We start from the raw sequence: 24584 nt of genomic DNA, 5'->3' as shown, positions 1-24584 counted from the left end.
ATAATTAACTTTGAGGGGAGTTAAATACTTAGGTAAGCTTTACAATGTAATATCTTATCCAGTTCTTAAAGTGATCTCTACATGGTTTTTTTTAATCACATAAATTTTCCAGGACAGATCCATGAGCAGGATCCCAGTATTTAGATGGCTCATGCTCAACGACTTCACTCTGGAAAAGCTGTATGGAAATGCATGTTATGTGGAAGGTGGAAGTAACTCATGCGGAAAAGGACCTTGTGAGAACATAAGAAGAGCCTGCTGGATCAGTCCAGCGGCCCATCTAGTCCAGCATCCTGTTCTCACAGTGGCCAAACAGGTGCCTGGGGGAAGCCCGCAAGCAGGAGTGCAAGAGCACTCTCCCCTCCTGAGGTTTCCGGCAACTGGTTTTCAGAAACATGCTGCCTCTGACTAGGGTGGCAGAGCACAGCCATCACGGCTAGTCGCCATTGATAGCCCTGTCCTCCATGAATTTGTCTAATCTTCTTTTAAAGCCATCCAAGCTGGTGGCCATTACTGTGTCTTGTGGGAGCAAATTCCATAGTTTAACTATGCGCTGAGTAAAGAAGTACTTCCTTTTGTCTGTCCTGAATCTTGCAACATTCAGCTTCTTTGAATGTCCACGAGTTCTAGTATTATGAGAGAGGGAGAAAAGCTTTTCTCTATCCACTTTCTCAATGCCATGCATAATTTTATACACTTCTATCATGTCTCCTCTGACCCGCCTTTTCTCTAAACTAAAAAGCCCCAAATGCTGCAACCTTTCCTCGTAAGGGAGTCGCTCCATCCCCTTGATCATTCTGGTTGCCCTCCTCTGAACCTTTTCCAACTCTATTACATCCTTTTTGAGATGAGGTGACCAGAACTGTACACAGTATTCCAAATGCGGCCGCACCATAGATTTATACAACGGCATTATGATATCGGCTGTTTTATTTTCAATACCTTTCCTAATTATCGCTAGCATGGAATTTGCCTTTTTCACAGCTGCCGCACACTGGGTTGACATTTTCATCGTGCTGTCCACTACAACCCCGAGGTCTCTCTCCTGGTCGGTCGCCGCCAGTTCAGACCCCATGAGCGTATATGTGAAATTCAGATTTTTTGCTCCAATATGCATAATTTTACACTTGTTTATATTGAATTGCATTTGCCATTTTTCCGCCCATTCACTCAGTTTGGAGAGGTCTTTTTGGAGCTCTTCGCAATCCCTTTTTGTTTTAACAACCCTGAACAATTTAGTGTCGTCAGCAAACTTGGCCACTTCACTGCTCACTCCTAATTCTAGGTCGTTAATGAACAAGTTGAAAAGTACAGGTCCCAATACCGATCCTTGAGGGACTCCACTTTCTACAGCCTTCCATTGGGAGAACTGTCCGTTTATTCCTACTCTCTGCTTTCTGCTTCTTAACCAATTCCTTATCCACAAGAGGACCTCTCCTCTTATTCCATGACTGCTAAGCTTCCTCAGAAGTCTTTGGTGAGGTACTTTGTCAAAAACTTTTTGAAAGTCTAAGTACACTATGTCCACTGGATCACCTCTATCTATATGCTTGTTGACACTCTCAAAGAATTCTAATAGGTTACTGAGACAGGACTTTCTCTTGCAGAAGCCATGCTGGCTCTGCTTCAGCAAGGCTTGTTCTTCTATGTGCTTAGTTAATCTAGCTTTAATAATACTTTCTACCAGTTTTCCAGGGACAGAAGCTAACTGGCCTGCAATTTCCGGGATCCCCCCTGGATCCCTTTTTAAAAGTGGTGTTACATTTGCCACTTTCCAGTCCTCAGGCATGGAGGAGGACCTGAGGGACAAGTTACATATTTTAGTTAGCAGATCAGCAATTTCACATTTGAGTTCTTTGAGAACTCTCGGGTGGATGCCATCTGGGCCTGGTGATTTGTCAGTTTTTATATTGTCCATTAAGCCTAGAACTTCCTCTCTCGTTACCACTATTTGTCTCAGTTCCTCAGAATCCCTTCCTGCAAATGTTAGTTCAGGTTCAGGGATCTGCCCTATATCTTCCACTGTGAAGACAGATGCAAAAAATTCATTTAGCTTCTCTGCAATCTCCTTATCGTTCTTTAGTACATCTTTGACTCCCTTATCTTCCAAGGGTCCAATCGCCTCCCTAGATAGTCTCCTGCTTTGAATGTATTTATAGAATTTTTTTTGTTGGTTTTTATGTTCTTAGCAATATGCTCCTCAAATTCTTTTTTAGCATCCCTTATTGTCTTCTTGCATTTCTTTTGCCAGAGTTTGTGTTCTTTTTTATTTTCTTCATTCGGACAAGACTTCCATTTTCTGAAGGAAGACTTTTTGCCTCTAAAAGCTTCCTTGACTTTGCTCGTTAACCATGCTGGCATCTTCTTGGCCCTGGTGGTACCTTTTCTGATTTGTGGTATGCACTCCAGTTGAGCTTCTAATATAGTGTTTTTAAAGAACTTCCAAGCATTTTCAAGTGATGTGACCCTCTGGACTTTGTTTTTCAGCTTTCTTTTTACCAGTCCCCTCATTTTTGTGAAGTTTCCTCTTTTGAAGTCAAATGTGACCATGTTGGATTTTCTTGGCAATTGGCCATTTACATGTATGTTTAATTTAATAGCACTATGGTCACTGCTCCCAATTGGTTCAACAACATTTACATCTCGCATCAGGTCCCGGTCCCCACTGAGGATTAAGTCCAGGGTTGCCGTCCCTCTGGTCGGTTCCATGACCAACTGGTCTAGGGAATAGTCATTTAGAATATCTAGAAATTTTGCTTCTTTGTCGTGACTGGAACACATATGCGGCCAGTCTATGTCTGGGTAGTTGAAGCCACCCATTACTACCACATTTCCTAGTTTGGATGCTTCCTCAATTTCATATCTCATCTCCAGGTCTCCCTGAGCATTTTGATCAGGGGGACGATAGATCGTTCCCAGTATTAAATCACTCCTGGGGCACGGTATCACCACCCACAGCGATTCTGTGCAGGAGTCCACCTCTTTGGGGGTTTCAAGCTTGCCGGATTCAATGCCTTCTTTCACGTATAGAGTGACACTGCCACCAATACGTCCTTCCCTGTCCTTCCGATATAGTTTACATCCAGGGATAACCGTATCCCACTGGTTTTCTCCATTCCACCAGGTCTCTGTTATGCTCACTATATCAATGCTCTCCTCTAAGACCAAGCACCCCAGTTCTCCCATCTTGGTTCAGAGGCTCCTAGCATTAGCGTACAGGCACTTGTAAGCAGTGTCTCTCTTCAAGTGTCTTTGGCACTTGTGGTTAGGCCTGTGGTAATTTTGCCCTTCTGAATTTATATCCTGTGCCCCTGCTCTCACAATGCCTACTTCTAGGCCTACCCCTTTTAAAATTTCATCATTTCTTTGGTCTTTATCCCAGGGGGGAAGTTTATTCCGAACCGGACCTTCCTCAGCTCCTGTCGAGTTTCCCCCCTCAGTCATTTTAAAAGCTGCTCTGCCACCTTTTTAATTTTAAGTGCCAGCAGTCTGGTTCCATTCTGGTTCAAGTGGAGCCCATCCCTTTTGTACAGGCCCAGCTTGTCCCAAAAAGTTCCCCAGTGCCTAACAAATCCAAACCCCTCCTCCCGACACCATCGTCTCATCCACGCATTGAGACTACAAAGGTGTGCCTGTCTGGCTGGTCCTGCGCGTGGAACTGGTAGCATTTCAGAGAAAGCCACCTTGGAGGTCCTGGCTTTCAGCATCCTACCTAGCAACCTAAATTTTGCTTCCAGGACCTCATGGCTGCATTTCCCCATGTCGTTGGTGCCAACATGCACCACGACCACTGACTCATCCCCAGCACTGTCTACCAAACTATCTAAATGATGGGCGATATCCGCAACCTTCGCACCAGGCAGGCGAATCACCTTGCGGTCTGCACGCCCATCACACACCCCACTGTCTATGTTCCTAATGATCGAATCACCCACTATAAGGATCCCTCCACCCCCCGGAGATATATCCTTGGCATGAGAGGATAGCTGGTCATCCCCCCACGGAATGGGTCCCTTCTAAGGGATCGTTTCCCTCTTCCTCAGCTGGATGCTCTCCTTCCCCAAGACCATCGTTCTCCATAATAGCAGGAGAGCTATCATCCTTGGAGTGGGACACAGGTATAGTGTCCCTGAAGGCCTCATCCACACACCAAACGTTAGATCAGAATCTGGCCTGATCCTTTATTTACTATTGTTGATTGAAATACCAGAAGGAGTCACAGAAGACCTCTTGACGGCAGAAAAGGTGGAAAAGAAAATGTTTTACTCATTGGGCTATTTTGGCTCTTACTACATTTGCATTTGAAATTAATCAGGCTTCTCTTGACTTCAACTCCGCCCAACTTCCACCCATCTCTTTACCTTTTCAATCAGTTTGCTAGTTCTTTGTTAGTGCTACATAGGGGCTCTTTTCCTCAATAGGCTGTCACATCTGTCTGTTTCAAAAGAGCATTGTTAAATTGTGCTGCTTTTTCCTTGATATGCAACTGACTTTCTGTTGAGCATTCAGTACAGTTGTAAAATTTCACAGCAGTGGCTGAGAACTCATAACAAATGCCACCAGGAAGTGGCCTCTTACCTCTCTTCGGAGGATACAGTGGACCATGACAATGACAAAGCCTTGCAATGAATCAAACACTGCAAATAGTATCTGAAATAATATTGATCTCTTGTCAGTCATTGCCAGAACTGCAGACATCCAAGTCAGAGCCAGGAGAGGCAACACAACACAGGAACTCCAAAGGGATGCCCTAGACAGTGACAGAGAGAAAGGAAAAGAGCACCAACAGTGACATTGCAGAACTATGAATGGACAATACAGCCCTCTCCCTATATATCTATATCTTTTATCTATAACATATTTAAGGATGGCAACTTATTTGTTAATGTGAAAGCCAATGACAAATATATAGAGATATATAAAGATCAACATTTTATTTCTACACGTTACCCCAACTGAATTAAAAAGTGTGGTTGCCATTTCTTTTCTTTTAAATTAACTATATTCAGTATTAGTAATCATACTTTTTCATAACTGTAGCATTTTTTTCACATGCACTGTATAAGATTTGTAACAAGAAGATGTAAATGATTAGGACTAACATGGCATTACTGGCGGTGGTGGCTGACAAAGCTGTTGTTGAAACTACTCCACACTTGGCACATTTGAGCGTCAAACCGCTATGAGGCTCACTCATCTGACTGCAAACAAACAGAACACCCACAAAAAAGAACAAAATATTGAATTTTTTGTCACCAAAAAAAGTCGCTACTGAAATTTAGCTTTTAAAATATGATGGCATGCAAGAAAAAAATAGCAAGTAGATTTATTCAGGATGAAATGTTCTAATTTATCACAAAGTTCTATTTGTATCATACATTGTTTTACATTTTATATAAAAAAAATTAATGTTATTTGGGGGAGGGAGGTTTCACTTCATGCAAGATCTATTTCTTCCATTTAAGTTTTTTTTTTAAAGGCCTACAGTGTCCTGAGATAAATGTCACTTGATAACACTGAAGTAAACAAGCACATGCTAGTGTAGGACACACAAAGTGAAATCCCTGTATTCAGACCTTTAAGATGACCAATATGCCCATGATCATTCAGTCAGTCAGGAAGTAAGAATAAGAGAAATTGACAGGGCAGGGTATGCACACTTCTAATTAATTAAGAAGTGGACTAAGTTGGAAAATGACCACAAATCAAGATGGTTCAGTCAGTCTGTGCAATGACATTGGCTGAGAGAATGAAGCAGCTTTGGTACAATAATGAATAAGCTCCTTCTTAGTTTACTCTAAATTTATGCTAGTTGGTGGTCTGGATACAGGGTTTGAAATGTATGGAATTTAATGAAAGTATTATTTCAGGCTAGAAAAATGACATTTCACTGTAGTAAAACACAGTACACAAGCATTAAGATTAATAAATATAGATGTGCATGTTTGTACAGCATACTATATCGCAAGTGAGCTAACAATTGGTTCAGTCTTCTTCCCCGATACACTATGATAATAAAATTCACTGCTTGGCTATTCCATCCATCATAAAAATGTCAGTGTTTCCAAATATAGACTGCCTGCCAGTTTGCTATAGAGCTAGGGTTAATGTTCTGTTATTAGCATATACAAAGCCCTAAACAACTCAGGATCAGATTACCTAAAAGAACACCTCCCCTCATTTAAACCCATTAGATCACGATGATCTTTTGAGGGCACTCTGTTAGCCTTGCTGCAACCTGCAGAACTCCATCTTATGGCAACAGGGAGGTGGGCCTTCTCCGCAATTGTACCTGTGTTATGGAATGGGGTCCCCTCCATAATATGGCAGGTGTCAACAGTGATGTGTTTCCATTGCTTATTAACAATCCAGGTGTTTTGCTGACTAATGGTGCCTGTTTTTAATTATTCTGGTACTGTAATTATTTTTATTTTATTTTATGCTTACAGTTATGTTCAAGGAGCTAATGATGGCACACATGGTTCTCCACCTCCCCAATTTATCTTCACAACATCCTTGTAAGGTGAATCTGAGAGACAGTAACCGGCCCAAGGTCAGTGAGCTTGAACCCTGCTCCCTATTTTATCTTCACAACATCCCTGTGAGGTGGATCTGAAAGGCAGTGACTGGCCCAAGGTCAGTAAGCTTGAACCCAGGTCCCAGTCCGACTCTCTAACCACCAGGCCACACTGGTTCTTTGTGGTGTGTTCTTGTTTTATGGATATGTTTTACTACTTGTTAATCAATACTATATATTGTATTATTTTACTTGGTTGTAAACTACTTTGTATTTTTTAAATGAAAAGCAATCTAGAAATTATTTTACTAAATACATTAAATAAATAATACATGGTGGAATATTTGTTATCAACCAGCAGAAATAACTGTGGGTGAAATCCAATGGTGTCTGTACAACAGCAGAACAGACACAATTGGGAGAATAGATTCCCTCTCCCACCTGCAGCCCTAAGTATGCCCCCCAAATCTGGTCTGAAGGTTTGGGGGAACCTACATAGCAGATTTTGAGGGGTGCAGGAGGATACAGGGGGAAGCAGAAGTCCTGTTGTGCAAGTGGAAGCCTGCTCATGCAACATTGGATGTCACACTTTATATTTATATAATGAAGAAAAATCTTATTTCCCCCCAATCTGCCCATGAAATCTTACACCTCCCAAGCTACCCATCCCAGAAGATAGCCTACTTTTAAAGACAATCTTTACTTAGGGTGCAATTGGTAGATTAAAAATTCAGAATCAAAAACTTCCTCCTTTTTGCTTTTTAGTATGGGTGGCACTAGACTGACTAGAAAGTGAAGTACAGGCTTCCAGGCATCCCATTCTCTCACCTCCTTCTCCACAAAATGCCTCTGCGCCCTGTGACCAGTTTTGCTGCTTTGTGTGTGTGTTTGGGGGTGTTGCCTGTTATTGTGTTTTGTTTGGCTGTTTATTTGGGGGGTGTTTTGCATCCTTTCTCTTTTATTTGGTTGCAAAGTGGTTTGCTTGATTATTTTTTGGGGGGGTTGCTTGGTTGGGGGAGTTGTTGCCTGCCTTTTTATCAATTTATTTGTTTTGAAGTGTGTGTAGGCATTTTGACCATTCTTTTGTGTGTGTGTGGTGGTGGTTCTGAGCATCACCATTTTTTTGTGGCACCCACAACAGCTCCTTAGGTTTCTTGTGTTCCCCTGGGACCCAAAAGACTTCAGACTCCTGGTGTAATGGCCCAGCTGTTTCTAGGGCTAGGGTAGGGAGGATCAGCTTGTTCAAGTGATAGATCTTGTCACATGAACAATTATTTTTCCCTATCCCTCTTGAGATTATCTGAGTAACATAGATGGACGATTTTACAGACATAATTTTAATCCATTTTTTTACTTTCTGTTGAAAATATAGACATAAATAACTAGAACCCATATTAACACCATTATCAATATAACAATGTCAGTGTTTCATTTTGTTTGACAGACAGACAGACAGACACACACACACACACACACACACACAGAGGTTCTTGGAAATGGGAATGTCATGTCAATATCTATTTTCATGTTGCTTTTTGGCCACAGGCCCATAAAACAGCATACAAGAAAAATCAAATACCTAACAAAAACCATGTAAAATATGTACAGTTCCAAGATCATTGTCTGGGGTATATAATTGTCCCTGTTAGCCTTGACCTTATGCTTACTTGTTAGCTTTGGCTTTATGCTTAGATTAGCCTTAGCCATATGTTCAGGGTCATCATATACTGCGAAGGTTCAAAACAACACCCATCATGTTCTTCTCTATATATTATATCTTTGTTCACAGCAGGAGGAATAGAATATTAACAAGTGTCTTCCATGGAATTCCAGCTACTCAGCACCAGTCCTGCCTCAGAGGATTTTGGCAGGAACTGCTGTCTGTTACAACACCAGGGAAGAACAAGGACGAAACCACAAAATACTAGGGCATAGCCAGCTAATTCATAGAGTAGACCTACTGAAATCAATGAGCTTAAGATAGTAATTAATGTAAGTCTATTGATTTCAACAAATCTGCTATGGACTTAGTCAGATACAACCCAATGAACAATTCTGGGTTCCATACAGACACCATATAATTTCTGTTCCTGTACTAGAGTGATTTTGTTTAGATAATCTTTTATGTTGCTTTGAGAGTGTCTCAGGGTTATGAAGAGGATACAAGTATTGAGAACACTGCTCTAAAGGATTGCTCAGTTTTGAAACTTTGATCAAGCCATCTTAAAGAGGCAGTGATTATGTGAAAGCGAAACCATATCTCACCACCTTTAGGGGTGTTGTATGTTCTAACCAATTGCCAGATTCACTGAATGAAAATGCATAGAACCCCTTCACAGCAATTCTGCAATGTGAAACTGACAACAGCTGCCTTATGGGTGCTGATTCACACCACCGTACATTTCAGAGACAACTTCAACAATCATAACTTGTGGCATTTTAAGATTAACAAATCTATTGTGGTACAAGCTTGCATAGACTAGAGCCTACTTCACCTGAGTCAGTCATACGTACATATGGGTATAGAGAGAGAAAATGTAAGTGGGGCCAAATCATGTGTCAACATTCATGTGATAGTCTGCTTTTGAGAAACTGCTATTGAAGATCACTTTTGATGAACAGAGCTGTTTTATCATGCTAATTCAATTATGTTCAAAGGATGCAATCTTGTCAAGTAAATAAAGCAGTAATAGTCGATAGTGAAATATCATGGGGTATGATCTAGTCAAAGTTAAGCACACATAAGCCCCACTGGGAGAGTTAAGCACATGTTTAAATCTTTTCCACTGAATCAATAACCCCTGATCCAATATAATGTGTGCTTACCTGAATAAAAGAAGCTGTAATCTTGCTGATCAACTGAAGGGAAAGCAGGGATGATTGAATCTAGCACCCAGTTCCTCTTCTGAACAGCCCCTAAATTTTGGAATACCCTCCCCACGGAGGTCCATCTGACACCTTCATTATACACCCCTTTGCCTTTGACACCTGAGATATGTTTTTTAGGACTCACTCTATTTTCTTGATTGTATTTGTTTTAAACTGATTTTAGTATTGTATTTTTAAACTACTGTAACCCGCCCTGGGACCTTATGGTGAAAGATGGGTACGAAATCAAATAAATAACAGCAGCAGCAGCAGCAACAAATTGGCAGGAATCCAGCTTTTCCATGCATCCAACTAGTATGTGGAAGGCTGCTTCTGGGACTGTATAGACTCAACCTAAATTGGAGCAAATGGGAGTTAACAGTGCTTAACTGTGTCTGGATCTTGCCCATTGCAATGTGATATTAACTGAGTAGAGTTATCAGAAACATTTCAAATGAGAGAAGGCTAGAAGAAGTTACAGAAATTGGAGGGAACAGCATGAACATATATAAATCACAGTGGTGGGAGAGAAACACCCATTTTATATGTACCAATTTTACATTTGCTACACAATTTTCATTTATCACAATTGAGATCAACCCACTCAGGGCAAGAGGGCAATCCATTTCTTTCACTAGAAAGCAAAGGGGGAAACCCTTTCTCTTTTAATATTAAAATAACATAGTTTGATATATTATCAAGCTCATCTAGAGCTCTGTGTGCTCAGGAACTGCATGGGTTGAGTGCAGAGATTCTGTGAATGAAGTTCTGTTCATGGAATGCTCCGCTGAACAAAAGTGAAAGAGTCAAGTTTTGCTGATTCCTCTTTCTCTCTGCTACATCTTGTGTTCCCAATCTTCTTCAGAGGATTAGAAGATCCTCTGGAAAAGCATGGGAGGTAGCATAAAAGGGTATAGGGGAAAGGGGAAATCAATGAAAATTGTCTCCCCTTCCACGAGATGCTCTGTTGGATCCAAGTCCCTTTTGTAAAAGGAAGGAGCCCTTCAATGTATAGAATAAACTACTCTGGATCCCAGCCCCTGGCAGAAGGGAAACGCTTCATAGCTGCATGGGCATATCCCACTGAATGCAAAGCATTTCCTCTCATAGGCAAGAATGAGGAACTCCTGCATGCATTGAGATCAATCTACAGAAAACACTATAATCATTAATTATAGTGTTAATATTTTGTTTGCTTGGCATTATATTCTGATATTTTACAGTCTTATATTGCATATACAATCAAACAAATGGCCCAACTATCACCTATTTTATCTGAGAGGCCCTCTGGCAATTCTAAAAGGGGAATATTTTAACCAACCAAAATTACGTAAGTCTGCATGCCCATTCCATGCAAGGCCAATCAGAATTTTAGAAAACCCAAGAGTTTGACATGTAAAACCATTATTCAGGTTTCTGAGTGACTTCATACCACTGCACTTAACTTAATGCCACTGTACTTGTGTTTTATTATTTTACTGTTGCTCAGTCACAATTCCTCATAATAGTGTGACTGCAAATTTGGAGATGAATAAAATTGATTAGACAGATCATTAAACTAAGCAAAAAGATTCAAGGGCAATCAAATGAATACATGTCTGGTGAATATAATATACAAGAGACATATATATAACTGAAAATAAGTCACAGATTTTCAGTAGGCCTTCTGCTTACCCCGCTCTGTGTTTGAGCTTTTTATCTAGGATTCCATCTCTGGAAACAAGTTTATTAAACACCAGAATGCCAATCACCATGTTGACCTGTTAAATATAAGATAAAAAGACAAAAAACAGTCACCCTTTTGCTGACGCTGAATGAAGAGGTGGTAGTGGCTGTGGAAAGCTAGCTGAGTAAGTGTGCACTGCAACACAGGAGAGGGAAAGTGTAGGGCATTCAAAGAACTAAATCAAAAAAGAAAAGAGGAAAAGTAGAAAATAGCAGGACATTCCTGAAAGAACAAAATAATTTTGATGGTATTTGTCACTTCTTATATCTGTATCAACAGGTTAGATTCAGAGTTGCTTCTCTGGGAATGGGAGGGCTCCCTTGGCATTGGAAATCGTGAACCACCTGAGGCTTCCCCCTGGAGGAAGAAAGTGGGATTTTTTGCCAATTCCTCCTTCCTCCTGCAGCCCACAGTCCCATCTCAGACTTCGTTGTACAGGGTCCTCTACCCACCCAGAGCAAATTTTTGGAGCTAGAGGAGGGAGGGGGGGAAATCACCTCTGCCATTCTGTTCATGGGATTATCCAGTTCACAGACTTCTGCTCTATACAACTCTGAATCCAACTCTACATCTATATCTATGGTCACCTCCAGTCACTATTTTGCAAGAGGGATTAAATTAAGGTAGTGTTTGGTTTTATGATGAATTTTTACTGTTTTATTCTCTGTATAGTTTATTTTTATGTACACCACTTAGAAATGCTAATAATTAGGGGACTTCCGGGAAGGGTGACTTAGCCTGTGCCTGCTTTTGAGACGGGCTCCTGCCTCAAAAGAAGCTTATTCAGATATATCAGTCAGTTTTTTCTTTTTTTTTTGACTGATTAAACTTCTCCCGGGTAGGGAGAAACGAAGAGATTAACCTCAAAGCCTATTTTTGTTGGGACGACCAGATCTCATTAATTTATGGGACGAGGTCCAGCCGACGAAGGTGGGACGGATTTTTAACAGCAAGCTCTATCTGATAAAGCGAACGTTCACCTTATCTTCTAAGAGAGAACGCACTAACAGGCAAGCACCCTTCTTTCTATATTTTTCTTTTACTTGACTTAAATTGTTGCTGTTTAAAAGAGATTTGCCAGATTGATCAGTTTTTGACATCTCACTGGGGAGCCATAACTTCTCTCTGCTACGCACTAATTAATAGCTTATCTCTGTTTTTGTTGCAAAAAGCTGTCCTGGATTTGCATTCTAAAGATATACACAGAAGAGGGATTTCTATTCCAGATTTTTATTTTGAAAAATATTATACTGTTTTGAGACTACTCTCTTTTTGGTCTATTTTATTTTGACGAATCTGTTTCTTGACGATTGCCATTAATTGTTTCGATCCTGGGAACTGCATTTTGTTTACTTAACTATTGGAGAGATAAGGCTGTCTGCTCTGTTTATACTGTGATGTCACCAAGTTTGGAGTATTAACCCAATTGTTGCTGAAATAAGAAGTGGTTTTCCTATATTTTTCTTTTAAAATGGCAATTAAGAAAGTGGCTGAAAATCTGGAAATAACTATGTTTCAGAAAATAATGGATGAGATTGAGATAATGAAAATTGAATTGAGTAAAATGAAGCAGGAGATTAAAGATATAAGGGTCCCTGTGAGAGAGGTGACCCTGGAAGGGGTCCCTGTGAGAGAGGAGACCCCGGAGATTGGAACAGGGGTCCCTGTGAGAGAGGTGACCCTGGAGACTGGAATAGGGGTCCCTGTGAGAGAGGAGATCCCGGAGATTGGAACCAACGTGGAACAGGAACAAGATTTGGAGTCTATGGACTTTAGAAATAAAATCTATTGTTTGGAACTCAATGTTATCTCTGAAGAAATGAATGAAGATTCTAGAGATAAAGTTATCAATGGCATGGATAATCTTCTGGACTGGAATGATGTGATGGAGCCCAATATAGAGAAAATCTATGGAATTAACTGCAGCCATGTGACAATGGAAAAACTTTTAAGAGATGACCCAGTGTATTTTGAAAAAAAGAACAGAGATATGATTTTACAGCAGTATTTCAGCAACCTATTCAGAATGGATGGCAAGAAAATATTTGGGATAGAGGTAATCCCCATCAGACTCTTACTATATGACTATGGCTTTGACAGCAAGATTATTATGGAATACTGATAATGGAAGATTGGATATTGAAATTACTGGACTTAACAAGACTACTGAAGATGGAAGATGGAAAATGGAACTAATAGAGATAATAGAACAATGGCTACTGAAATTATTGAACCTAACAGATTCTGATGTGATGGATTAATTGAAATGTTTATTTTGACTATGGTTATGACAATAAGATTATCATAATTAGTAATGAGATGGATTAATCGATATGCTTATCTGGAAAAAAAAATTGATAGATATATTTCTTAAAGAATTGAAACCTCTCTTTGACTTTTTGTGGAAAGAATAAAGTAATGTTTATGAGATTTGATGATTAAGTAAGATAACTACTGGAGGAAAGTGATTTTATAATATGACTTAAGAGACAGGATTGTTATATATTATAGACTTATAACTGATTTGATCTTTGACAAATGGGAAGTCAATATTTTACTCTTTATTTTTTATTTTTGTTTTTTTTTTTTTCTTTTTTTCTTTTTGTTTAACTATTTTTGATTTTGTTTTTTGTCTTTGAATGTTTTATGATTTTGTCTTGTATGTTTTATGAAAATCTGAATAAAAATTATTGGAAAAAAAAAAAAAAAAGAAATGCTAATAATTAGGCAGGCACCCTCACTGTATTTTTTTAGATGCCTGCTGAAAATGTTTCTGTTTCGACAGGCCTGTTTTGACAGGCCCCTCCAGACACGTGACTTGGTTATATTTGTTCTTAAATTTGCTTCAGATATGTTATTGTTTCAATGTTTTTAGATATTTTCATCTGAATATTTTAGAATGTTCATTTTATTTTTAATTCTATTTAATTATATTTTTATTATTGACATGTTTGCAGCCGTGGGCTCCTTTGGGAGGAAGAGTGGGATATACATTTAATAGATTTTTAAAATAAAATAATGATTAAGTGGTATATAAATGCCCTGGCATTCTGGCACAACAAATCCATCCTAAAATCAACAACAGTTTTTTTGCAGTAAGGAAAGTGATGAGGAAACGCATTTAAAAGTGTGGGATGACAATCACTTGATGAGAAATCATACAACCTTTCACACAAACAAATCAGAATGAATGCTCATTATCGTATAACCTTCATGCAAACAAATAAAAACAAATGCTCAATAAAGAGTGGGCATCTTATAATCTCAGTGCAAGTTTTGAGCAAGCAAATCAGGATGAATGCTTAATAAATAGGTTATCTGGAGGATCTATCTGGACTACAGGACTGCTTCTACACTTGAGTAGTACAGGATTAGCAACATAATCTGGAGAGGTTCTGAGGCTTTTTGTCCAAGTTTAAAAGTTAGGATGGATATTAATTGGAAGACACACGAAGTAGCTTGATTAAGCAGGTTGATGCTGATGACATTCAAATGACCTAGATGAGGTTTTGCCATCTGTTTGAAAGTATAGGTGTGTTTTTAAAAGTTTTTTTAAGGTATATGGCCAAAGATTTGATGAGGTGGGAAAATGCAGAATTCTGACAAAAAGGCTGTTTTGAAAAGGGACATTGTTTTCTTTTGTTTGAATTACTGAACTGTTTCATATGTGAAGGCTTATTCCTGTTGTACTGTGTTAGTTGCAAAGCAACCAGGCAGAGGTATAGATTCTCTGGGGCTTGAAAGTGCTTCAGAGCCAATAAATATATGGCAGGTTCGGCTCCAACTCAATTCACTTCAAAGGATTAGTAAAATTGAAGGCAGATCTGCATTCAGAATATTCAGAGGATCAATACACATGCAGTCAGCATTTTCTATGAATGTGCACAGGGGGAAGAAGTAAGTAGTGAGCAAGCAGGCGATTGTAAGCTTATATTGCTAGGACTTTCGTTAGGGCTTATTATTTTTAAGACATGAAGGAGGACAGAATGTAAATGTTCATGCTCTCTTCTCTTTGCCTGCTTTTCTGAATTTCACCTCAAGGTGATTCCCCAGCCCCCATCAACACATAAGTTCCAAAGAAATTTGTGTTAAAGCAACTCAGCCGTACTGGGACTGCAGCCTGATACAAGGTCAATAAGGCTAAAAGCCTAAACGCCTTTACTAGTGAGGACACCTCAACGATGACAGGGAGAACTATTTCCAAGTAAAGACACATAGGATTGCACTGTAAATCTGACCTTTATTTAGTTTGTGCTAAACTCATGTGCGGCAGCTCAAGGGGACTGCACCGGACGGTCCATTTTGCATTTCTTTACAAAGTGCAGGTGTGGAGAGAGTTCCACAGAGAGTGATATCCATCTAAGTCAGGAGTGGGGAACATCAGGACCGGGGCCAAATAAGCCACCACCTCTCTAGATGGCAATTGGAAATTTCCGCAGGCAACACCCCCTGTCTGGAGACCACACTTCTCACTGATCCTTGCTTTGCACACTGAGTGTTTTTGTCTAGCTGGTATATGTCTTTGAACTCTGATAATGCTTGTCTGGATAGAGGATAGAAGAATATGTGTGAGTGTATGTTGAAACTAGCTTGCTGTACAAAGGTAAAATTTACATTTCTTGATCTGCCCATTTTTGCCTCTGGTCTTGCCCACTACTGGCCTGTGACTTCAGAAGGTCGCCCAAAGGGAAAGCAGCCCTTGGGATAAAAAAGGGTCCTCATGCCTGAATTAAGTCATGCTCAGAGTAGACTCACTGAAATCAGTTGACTTGGACTGCCTTCAAGTCGATCCTGACTTATGGCGACCCTATGAGTAGGGTTTTCATGGTAAGTGGTATTCAGAGGGGGTTTACCATTGCCTCCCTCTGAGGCTAGTCCTCCCCAGCTGGCTAGGGCCTGCTCAGCTTGCCACAGCTGCACAAGCCAGCCCCTTCCTTGTTTGCAACTACCAGCTGGGGGGCAACTGGGCTCCTTGGGACTATGCAGCTTGCCCCTGGCCTCACAGGTGGCCGGGCATGTAACCCCTGAGCCACTCACTGTGGGGGTGGTCTTTAGCTGGTCCTTTATACCCAGGACCCAGGAGATTTACACGAGCGGGGACTTGAACTCACAGACTCTGGACTCCCAGCCAGGCTCTCCTCCCCACTGTGCTATACCAGCTGTTTCAGTTGACTTAAGTCCACTAATTTCAATGGACCTACTGAATATGACTAATACTAGATATATCCCAGAGTGTTTCATTCTATTACCAAATCTGTGTCTGGAGATGATTGCCCACATACAGATGAGGGATGGTTAAGAATGGCACCTTTCTCTCTGGGGAAATTGACACGGATGCCCCCAAACTGTGCTGAACCTTTTGTTAGCTGGGCAAAATCTGAATGCCCTTTTTGCCAACCCTCTAAAAATAGCAGCCTAAGTCTGGTTCACACAAACAAACATCGCAGTTATTTTCTCACTGCAATTGTGTACTCCGAGAACACAATAACATGGAGAACTGTTACGTGAGCTTGCTTGTTATACCGGGCTAGCTGCAGCTGTTTCTAGAACTACTGCTGCTCTTGTTCAAGACCCTGTGCTCTCAGAAATGGACTGAAACTGTCTCTGGGTTTGTGACTGCTTCATATTAAATGTTCTATGCACTACTGTGCACCCATCTACAGAATCAGATGGAAAAAACAAGTGCAACTGCTTTGGATAAACCGACTGGTCTCCTATCTTCCTTCCAGGGTGAGTGGGGAAATGCCATTTATTTCATGGAATCCAGAGAAGAGAAGCATTTTAATATTCTGACTGATTAGAATGTTTAAGTCACAAAGCGTAATCACCTGGAAGACCTTTCAGTTATTAGAAGGGTAAGGTTCCTTTAAGAAGTGGGTTGGAAGGAACAACAGGAAATATTTTAGAAGTGAAGGGAATGTGGCCAGCAGCAGAGAAGGAGCGGAGTGCTGAAAGCTTTACAGAGATGGGACTGTTCGTATAATTAAGCAAGATAAAACATTTGTTGTTAGCATACAATAGTTTCCTGCATGGATTCATCATGAAAGGAACAGTACAGTTATAGTGTAATCTGACAGAAGTTTCCCTAGATTTTCTTCCTGCACAGGAAGAATACTGCAGACATATTGCACGCGTCCCCTTTTATAAATATAAATGCACAAATTTGACATATATTAAGAGAGACACCCTTTAAGCCTCTGTGTATTTGAGTATATTCTGCACATTCATCACATATATTGAAAGTATACGCAAAAGAAATCTGTATTCCAAACTTCCAGACTAAAATCTAGAACACTAACATACTAGCCACTCAGTAATATATTATCATGGTTACTTAAAATATGTGATTTTAATGTTTACCAGGACAACAGCAGCTGCAGGTCCAACAAAAGCATAGAGAAGTCCTCCTTCAAGAGACAGCCAGCAACTGGAAAGAACATTAGAAAAGAACTAATACAAATTAATAAAGTGTATTATCTGTCTATCTATATATCTGTCTTTCAATTGATTGTGGAGCCCCAATGACTGTGTCTACACAATTGGGGTCTCACAAATGTTGAAGATATCTTCAACATAATTAGAAACCAAGAAGCTATTGCACATGTAGGCCTGCACATGCCAATAAGCTATTAAAGTCTGAAAATGGGACCTTTTTCTCTCTCCTTTGCAATGCAGGACACCGTTGACTCATAATAGACACCTACAATGCAGCACAAGACCAAGTAGGGCACAGATGTTATGGAATGCTGGGCTGTGGAAGTTCTGAACCAGTCTCAGATGCGGGGATGCAGGATCTGAAGTTGCAGCCAGGTATATAAACCTGGTACCAGCTACACGAGTGGGACTTTTGCCTCTACATGTTTCAACATACCTCAGACAAGGGAATGGACATTAGTGGCAGTCACTCAGAAAGTAGCTAGGCTTGCAGAATGCAACCGTACTTACTGTTCTAGCATGGATGCAATAGGGACCGAACATATATGGTTGGAAACTTGCTATGTGTTGTATACTATCTGGAATGTAGTTTAGTTCTATGTGGAAAAATGTGTTTGAGAAGATTATAGGATCTTCATGCTTCCTAAACTTTTCAAATATGCTATTCACACTTAAAAAATGTTCATGCTAGTACTGAATATTTAGGTTATTGTCATTCAGCATCAGGTAGAAATCTACCTTTTAGGAAACTCTTTTTTGGGAATATGTTTGCATTAAAGTGCAAAAATAGCTTAATTTATAAATACTTTTCAACTTACAATTCTAATGCTAATTTCTCACATCCTGTCACATTCAAAGCATCTTCCAAGAATTTTTGACAGATTGAAAGACTCAATTTAAATATTTTTGTGTTAACACTTCATTGATATTTCTATTCAAAATACTTTATGAAGTAGACGCCAAACCATTCAACTGAAGTTACTAATAAGATATAATGATGTTAATGACTTTCATGGATTACATGTAGGGCTCTCTACAAATAAGGAGCCTGTCTTAGTTGCAAATGCTTCAAGAGATGTTGCATGTTCTCCAAGCTCTGGGAACTTGAGTTAATTTGCTCGGCATTTGCAAAAGGAATGGTGGGGTACTAGCAGGCTTTAACTCACTTTTCATCCAAGGCTGCTTTCCCCAACCTGTTGCCCTCCAGATGTCTTGGATTACAACTCACTCATCAGCCCCAGCCAGTGCAGCTCTGTCAGCTAGGGCTGATGGAAGCTGTGGTCCAAAACCTCTGGAGATAGACAGCTAGGACGGCTGGTCTAAGGCAGAAGGTGAGATGAGCATTTGTGGATGAGTGGCCTTTTCTCTAAAGGCACAAGAACAGATAAGGCTGCTTATTTCCATACTGTACCACCTCCACCGGCAGGGTGTGTCTGGCCCCCTTCATTTCAAATAAATCACTGGGACTGAACCTTTGTTTTTATTCCCCCTGTCATCTTTTCTTAGATCTCAAGGAGCCTTGCAGTGCTCCTAAGTAACCTATTTCCAGTCATTTCCCACTACTAAAATCCATTTCCCTTTCTATCTCAACTTCTGTAGAACAGCTGTGTAGGGGAGACAAATGTTCCTGCCCCAATACATGGGAGTTGATATGGGCCCACTATGTCTCCTTGGCCAAACTCTTAATCATATCACAGTGAGCTACTGGAAGGACAAGGTGCATTTGTGAGAATGTTTTCCCCTAGAAATAACTGAAAGAAGAGGCCAGACCACCCATACTAGGGATGAAACCACAGGATCTGGTGCCTGTATAATACTCTGAAGAGATGAGGGCAATTCTCTATTCAACAGAGAGCAATATGTTATTGTATGGTAGTTTGCTGCCACTAATTCACATTTCCCCTCAGCTGGACCTGTATATGTACCTCCAACTGCTAACGTATTCTAACCGCTAACAACCGCCATGTCAGCGCAGAATTGAGGACACTAACAATACCCAAATATAAACTGTGTGATAAACAAGGATGGAGGAGCTGTCACTGAAAACAAAGTTTATTATTATAGAATGACTTACTAGTTACTGGTTCCATATCCTTTTGTCTTGGTAAAGCCTATTGATATTGCCACCACCAGCGCTGGCAAACCTGTAACAGAAACCCCAGCAATTACTTCCCCAAACATCTAATGACATAGCACCTGCCTGCAAACGCTCATGAAACAACATATTTGTCAATCTCTAATGCTACAGTATCTCTGTGGTTTTTGCTGCGCTAGATAAATATGGTTACTCTCCTAAAATGTATCCAGTGATCATTATCCTTGTGAGCCACAATTTATCTTTCTGCTTGGACATGAAAAGCCACAGTTTGCTATATTAACCTATAAAGATCGACTTCATATGGAAAGAACCATACAATGGTTTTCACCAGCATATAATGCTAAAACACACTTCCCCTTCCAGGAGTTTGTCAACAGCTCAGCTTCAATCCCGGTATGAATCATTATTATGTTGCGAAGTGACCAGTACATTTGACATTGTATGCCATAAAGAAACTGCCCTGAGATGTGATGCAATTCAGTCCGCATCTTTCCCCTCCCCCATTGCTTCTTTTGTTTTTGTATTACCATGCTTTACTGAAAATCTGCTAAAGGCTATAAGTTACAATATGACAAACTCTCATAATCAATGGGACATTCATCATCAACAATATCTTGAAGCAGATCAATAGAATTAAATTATATTTGTGCTTGCAATTCTGTAGAAAATCTCCCAGTACAGATATTCAGTTTAGAAACCATGCAATCTACTACCTGTCAGGATTACTGAAACATGCATTCATGTTCCAAAGGTCTCCTGTGCATGAAACATTAAGATGAAAAACATCTCAGCTGAGTCATAGGAGCTCACCCCATCCAAGGCATAAAAAGCGTTTCCTTATGAGTCGTGTCCTAATTTTTCCAGTAACAGCCATGTATGACTGCCACGCTTCTGTCAAAACCCAACAAAATGAAGCTAAGAAGAAGAAATGTAAAAATGCCGTGGTCGTGGTACAGATGCCCTGCAGAGAGAGAGAGAGAGAGAGAGAGAGAGAGAGAGAGAGAGAGAGAGAGAATGGTTGTATTGAATACTCAGAGATAGTCAGTTCCTCAGACAACTGTTATATTTCAGCAGTTTGACTTCTGCTATGCAATAAAGTCTACTTTTACACCAGAAAATGATAAAATGTTACACCATGTACACAGAAATGTTACACTGCATGTATAGTACACAGAAATATTTCTGGGGTGGGGTAAGGGCAAGGTCTATGAATTGTTACTACAGGCCATTGGCAACCCATTCCATCCACCATTACATTTAGAATTAGAGAGCGCCCCCTTGCCTCCCCCCCATGGATACCCTTGACTGTATAGATCCCCAGCCAAAATTGTGGGGGAGGGAGGAGTGTCTTCTGACCTGTGTGTGCGCACAGGCTTGCTTCCTTTAAAATCACCTATGTCTTCAAGTAATTCCCTTGTCATACTGGTGGGAAGGAACAGCTCCAGTCAGAGGGAGTATTGAAAATGCAGTGCATGCAGTGGCAAAGGGAATAATAAGCAGAATTTTAATCCTCACATGAGGACAGGAAAAGAGTGCCTACCTGATGTGTGTTTGTGTGCAACAATTCAAACTCAAATGTGCAGAAATAAATATGTCTGAATACCTCCCGCCACAAGCTCCCTGCAGGTGGAAAGGTAGTTCATTGGGGACAAGGAGCTCATACACATTGGAGTTTAATTTATTTTATTTATTTATTTTATTAGATTTATATACCGCCCAACTAGCATTAGCTCTCTGGGCGGTGAACAACAGAATATAAAAATACAAAACATCTCAGATCTCATAATAAATACAGCATAAACATATATAAAACAAGAAATCAAAAACAATTACAACAAAATTTAAAACTAAAACGAGTTACATATTAAAACGCCATAGCAAAGAGGCAAGTCTTAACCTGGTGCCGAAAGGAGAGCAATGTCAGCGCCATACGCACCTCTTCGGGGAGACTGTTCCACAGTTTGGGGGCCACCACTGAGAAGGCCCTAGATCTTGTCACCATCCTCCGAGCCTCCCTATGAGACGGAACTCGGAGGAGGGCCTTCGATGTGGAGCGTAGTGTACGAGCAGGTTCATATCGGGAGAGGCGTTCCGATAGGTATCGTGGTCCCGTGCCGTATAGGGCTTTATAGGTCAAAACCAACACTTTGAATCTAGCCCGGAAGCATATTGGCAGCCAGTGCAAGCGAGCTGAACCAACTGAAACTCATCCAGTAAAACATGACAAGACTGCGCTCCGGACGCCTCACTCGAATCATCTGCTATAAACTGGGAGTCTAAGTCCCGGCAGATGCATAAGATCTTATTCTGGAAGTGTCCAGCAAACTCATTACAGCGGACCATCGATGACCCTACCGTGTCCTGAGGGCAAGTATAGAGTAACCCTCGGACAACTCTGAAAAGCTCCACTGGGCGGGAAAGAGATGCCTTAATAGTGGCAGTGAAATATTGTTTTTTCGCCACCCTCACCGCTTCCAAATACTGCTTAGTGGAAACACTTACCAGCACATGATTGCATCCATCGGGAGTTCGTCTCCACTTCCGCTCAAGCCGTCTCCTATCCTGTTTCATCACTCTCAGCTCAGGGGTATACCACGGAGCTGTATGAGCTCTACAAAGGAGAGGGTGCACAGGAGCGATCGTATCAACAGCCCGAGTCATCTCCGCATTCCACAGTTCAACCAGGGCTTCGATAGGAGCGCCAGTCTTATCAGCCGGAAAATCCCCCAGAGCCCTTTGAAAACCTTCAGGATTCATTAGTCTCCGGGGGCGGACCAATTTAATAGGTCCCCCACCCTTGCAGAGGGGAAAAGCCACTGTAAGTCTAAACTTCAGCAAGTGGTGATCTGTCCATGACAACGGGAGAGATGTAAAACTCCCCACATCCAGATCACCATCCCCATGTCCAGTTGCAAAGACAAGATCTAGAGTATGCCCCGACACATGTGTTGGGCCACTGATATATTGAGACAGCCCCATGGTTGTCATGGAAGCCATGAAGTCCTGAGCCGCCCCAGATAAAGTAGCCTCAGCGTGGATGTTGAGATCTCCCAGTACCAATAGTCTGGGGGATCTCAACAGCACCTCCGAGACCACTTCCGTCAGCTCAGTTAGGGAAGCCGTTGGGCAGCAAGGTGGGCAGTACACCAACAAGATTCCCAGTCTGTCCCTCTGACCCAACACTAGGTGCAAACACTCCAGACCAGTAACTGCATGGACATGGTGCTTGATGAGTGAGATGGAACTCTTATAGACCACAGCGACCCCACCTCCCCGACCCTCGGATCTACCATGATGCTGAACCAAGTACCCCAGTGGGCAAAGCTGAGAGAGACTAACTCCTCCCTGCTCACCCACCCAGGTCTTGGTTATACATGCCAGATCGGCTGCCTCATCCACAATCAGATCATGGACGAGGGAAGATTTATTTTGTATCGACCTGGCATTTAAAAGCAGCACCTGGAGATCCAAGAGTTGGCTGATAGGACAACTGACAACCCTACGGATGTGAGAAGGACCGGAACAAGGCACAGCCATTACATGTCTGGGCCGCATTCCCCTTACCTGGCATGTCCTTCTCCCAACGCCATACCTCCCTCTGCCCGTCACTACACTAATTGGGGCCCCCTCCAGTCCCCCCAATGGGCAAGAAAATCTCTCTCCTAGGCACATGATAGAACTTAAATACCCAAAAACTTAAAAACAATAAAATGAAACAATATATACACACACACTCTCATACACATCAAACGCACTTACATATACATAACAAGGACCAAACATACATATATACATTCACACATCATCCACAATCAAGCGCCTCCACACAATCCCACACTCAGTACAACAGGTACTGATGCCAAAAACCCTTCTTCTTCGAACGAGAGGGCCGCGTCGTCAGACAACACTAAAGATGGTTGGAGTGTGTCAGATGCATCAGCTGTGTCAGCTAACCTCTTCGGCGCAGTGCCATCATCAGGAACCAGGCTCCCCCAAAAGTTACTCGTGTCTCTCTTGATCCGAAAAGCGAAGCCGGAGACACCCAAGATGCCCGGCAACGGCAGCGACAAAGAAGCGCAAGCCGCAACGCAAAGCTGGAACAGTGGCAAGAGAACACAAATCCACAGCGACGAAGCAATGTGGTTTTGAAGCTGCTTGTGCCTCTATTTATTTATTTTTTTGCAGCATTTACATGATGTCTTCTTCATACAAGTGGCAGCCTGCACTTCCTCCCTGCTAAATTTGGATTTTCCTAATCTGCTGATAATCCAACAGAGGGGAAAAAATCAACATAGAACCACGTTACCCAACTGTGGACACATTGAATTGCACTGTGCAGGCAGGTTCTTCTGCACAAGTGGTGATATTTTGCTGGGTGCTGTCTATCAACACACTCCCTGCTTCCATCAGCCCAAAGGAAGGGATACAGCCTGCCTTTTCCTACTGGTTGTTGCTGTAGGCACATTAGGGGTATTTTTAAAACAGCTCTTTTGTGCAGGACTGCTCTTGCACAAAACAGCTGTATTAAAAATAAAAACAACATTGGCCCTTGCAGGTACAGGAGGCTGGAAGGGGAAAAAAGGAAACAACAGCTTTTCGTGTGAGCGACTCCAAATCCTTGCCTGGCTTGGTGCACAGATAAACAAATTCCTGTGTGCATGCCCACAATGGGCTTGGAGCAACACACACAGATACTTTAAAATTATTTTTGACAGCTATTTTATGAAAATCTGGTAGAACAAAAAATGTGTATTTAAAAAAAAATTTGTTAAGTGCACGTGCACCAGGCAAATACTTGCATGCATGCCCACAACAAATCTTCTGGAACTTATGGTGGGTGGGGAAATACTGGCTGATGGGAGAGGACAATAACACACACAGTGTGAATATAACCCATCAAGCACTTCCTAGTAGTGTGGACGGAAACCATTGAAATAAAT

General features: G+C 41.2%; 1 protein-coding gene across 3 annotated transcripts in view; it reads right to left on the bottom strand.

The window, feature by feature from the left end:
* The window catches only part of ADGRB3 (adhesion G protein-coupled receptor B3), a 784090-nt gene that overhangs the window by 60623 nt on the left and 698883 nt on the right, over positions 1-24584 (bottom strand). For 2 of the 3 annotated variants that reach the window (XM_061623067.1, XM_061623069.1), the window contains 6 exons: positions 20455-20605; positions 19621-19690; positions 17472-17538; positions 11060-11145; positions 5103-5201; positions 4579-4750 (listed from right to left, as the gene is read on the bottom strand). In XM_061623067.1, the coding sequence (XP_061479051.1) occupies positions 4579-4750; positions 5103-5201; positions 11060-11145; positions 17472-17538; positions 19621-19690; positions 20455-20605 (645 nt within the window). The remainder of the gene's footprint in view (positions 1-4578; positions 4751-5102; positions 5202-11059; positions 11146-17471; positions 17539-19620; positions 19691-20454; positions 20606-24584) is intronic. The other variant, XM_061623068.1, reaches the window with a different exon arrangement.

The sequence above is a fragment of the Rhineura floridana genome, chromosome 4, assembly GCF_030035675.1.
Source record: "Rhineura floridana isolate rRhiFlo1 chromosome 4, rRhiFlo1.hap2, whole genome shotgun sequence".
Taxonomy (NCBI): domain Eukaryota; kingdom Metazoa; phylum Chordata; class Lepidosauria; order Squamata; family Rhineuridae; genus Rhineura; species Rhineura floridana.
This window is presented reverse-complemented; position numbering and strand designations above follow the sequence as displayed.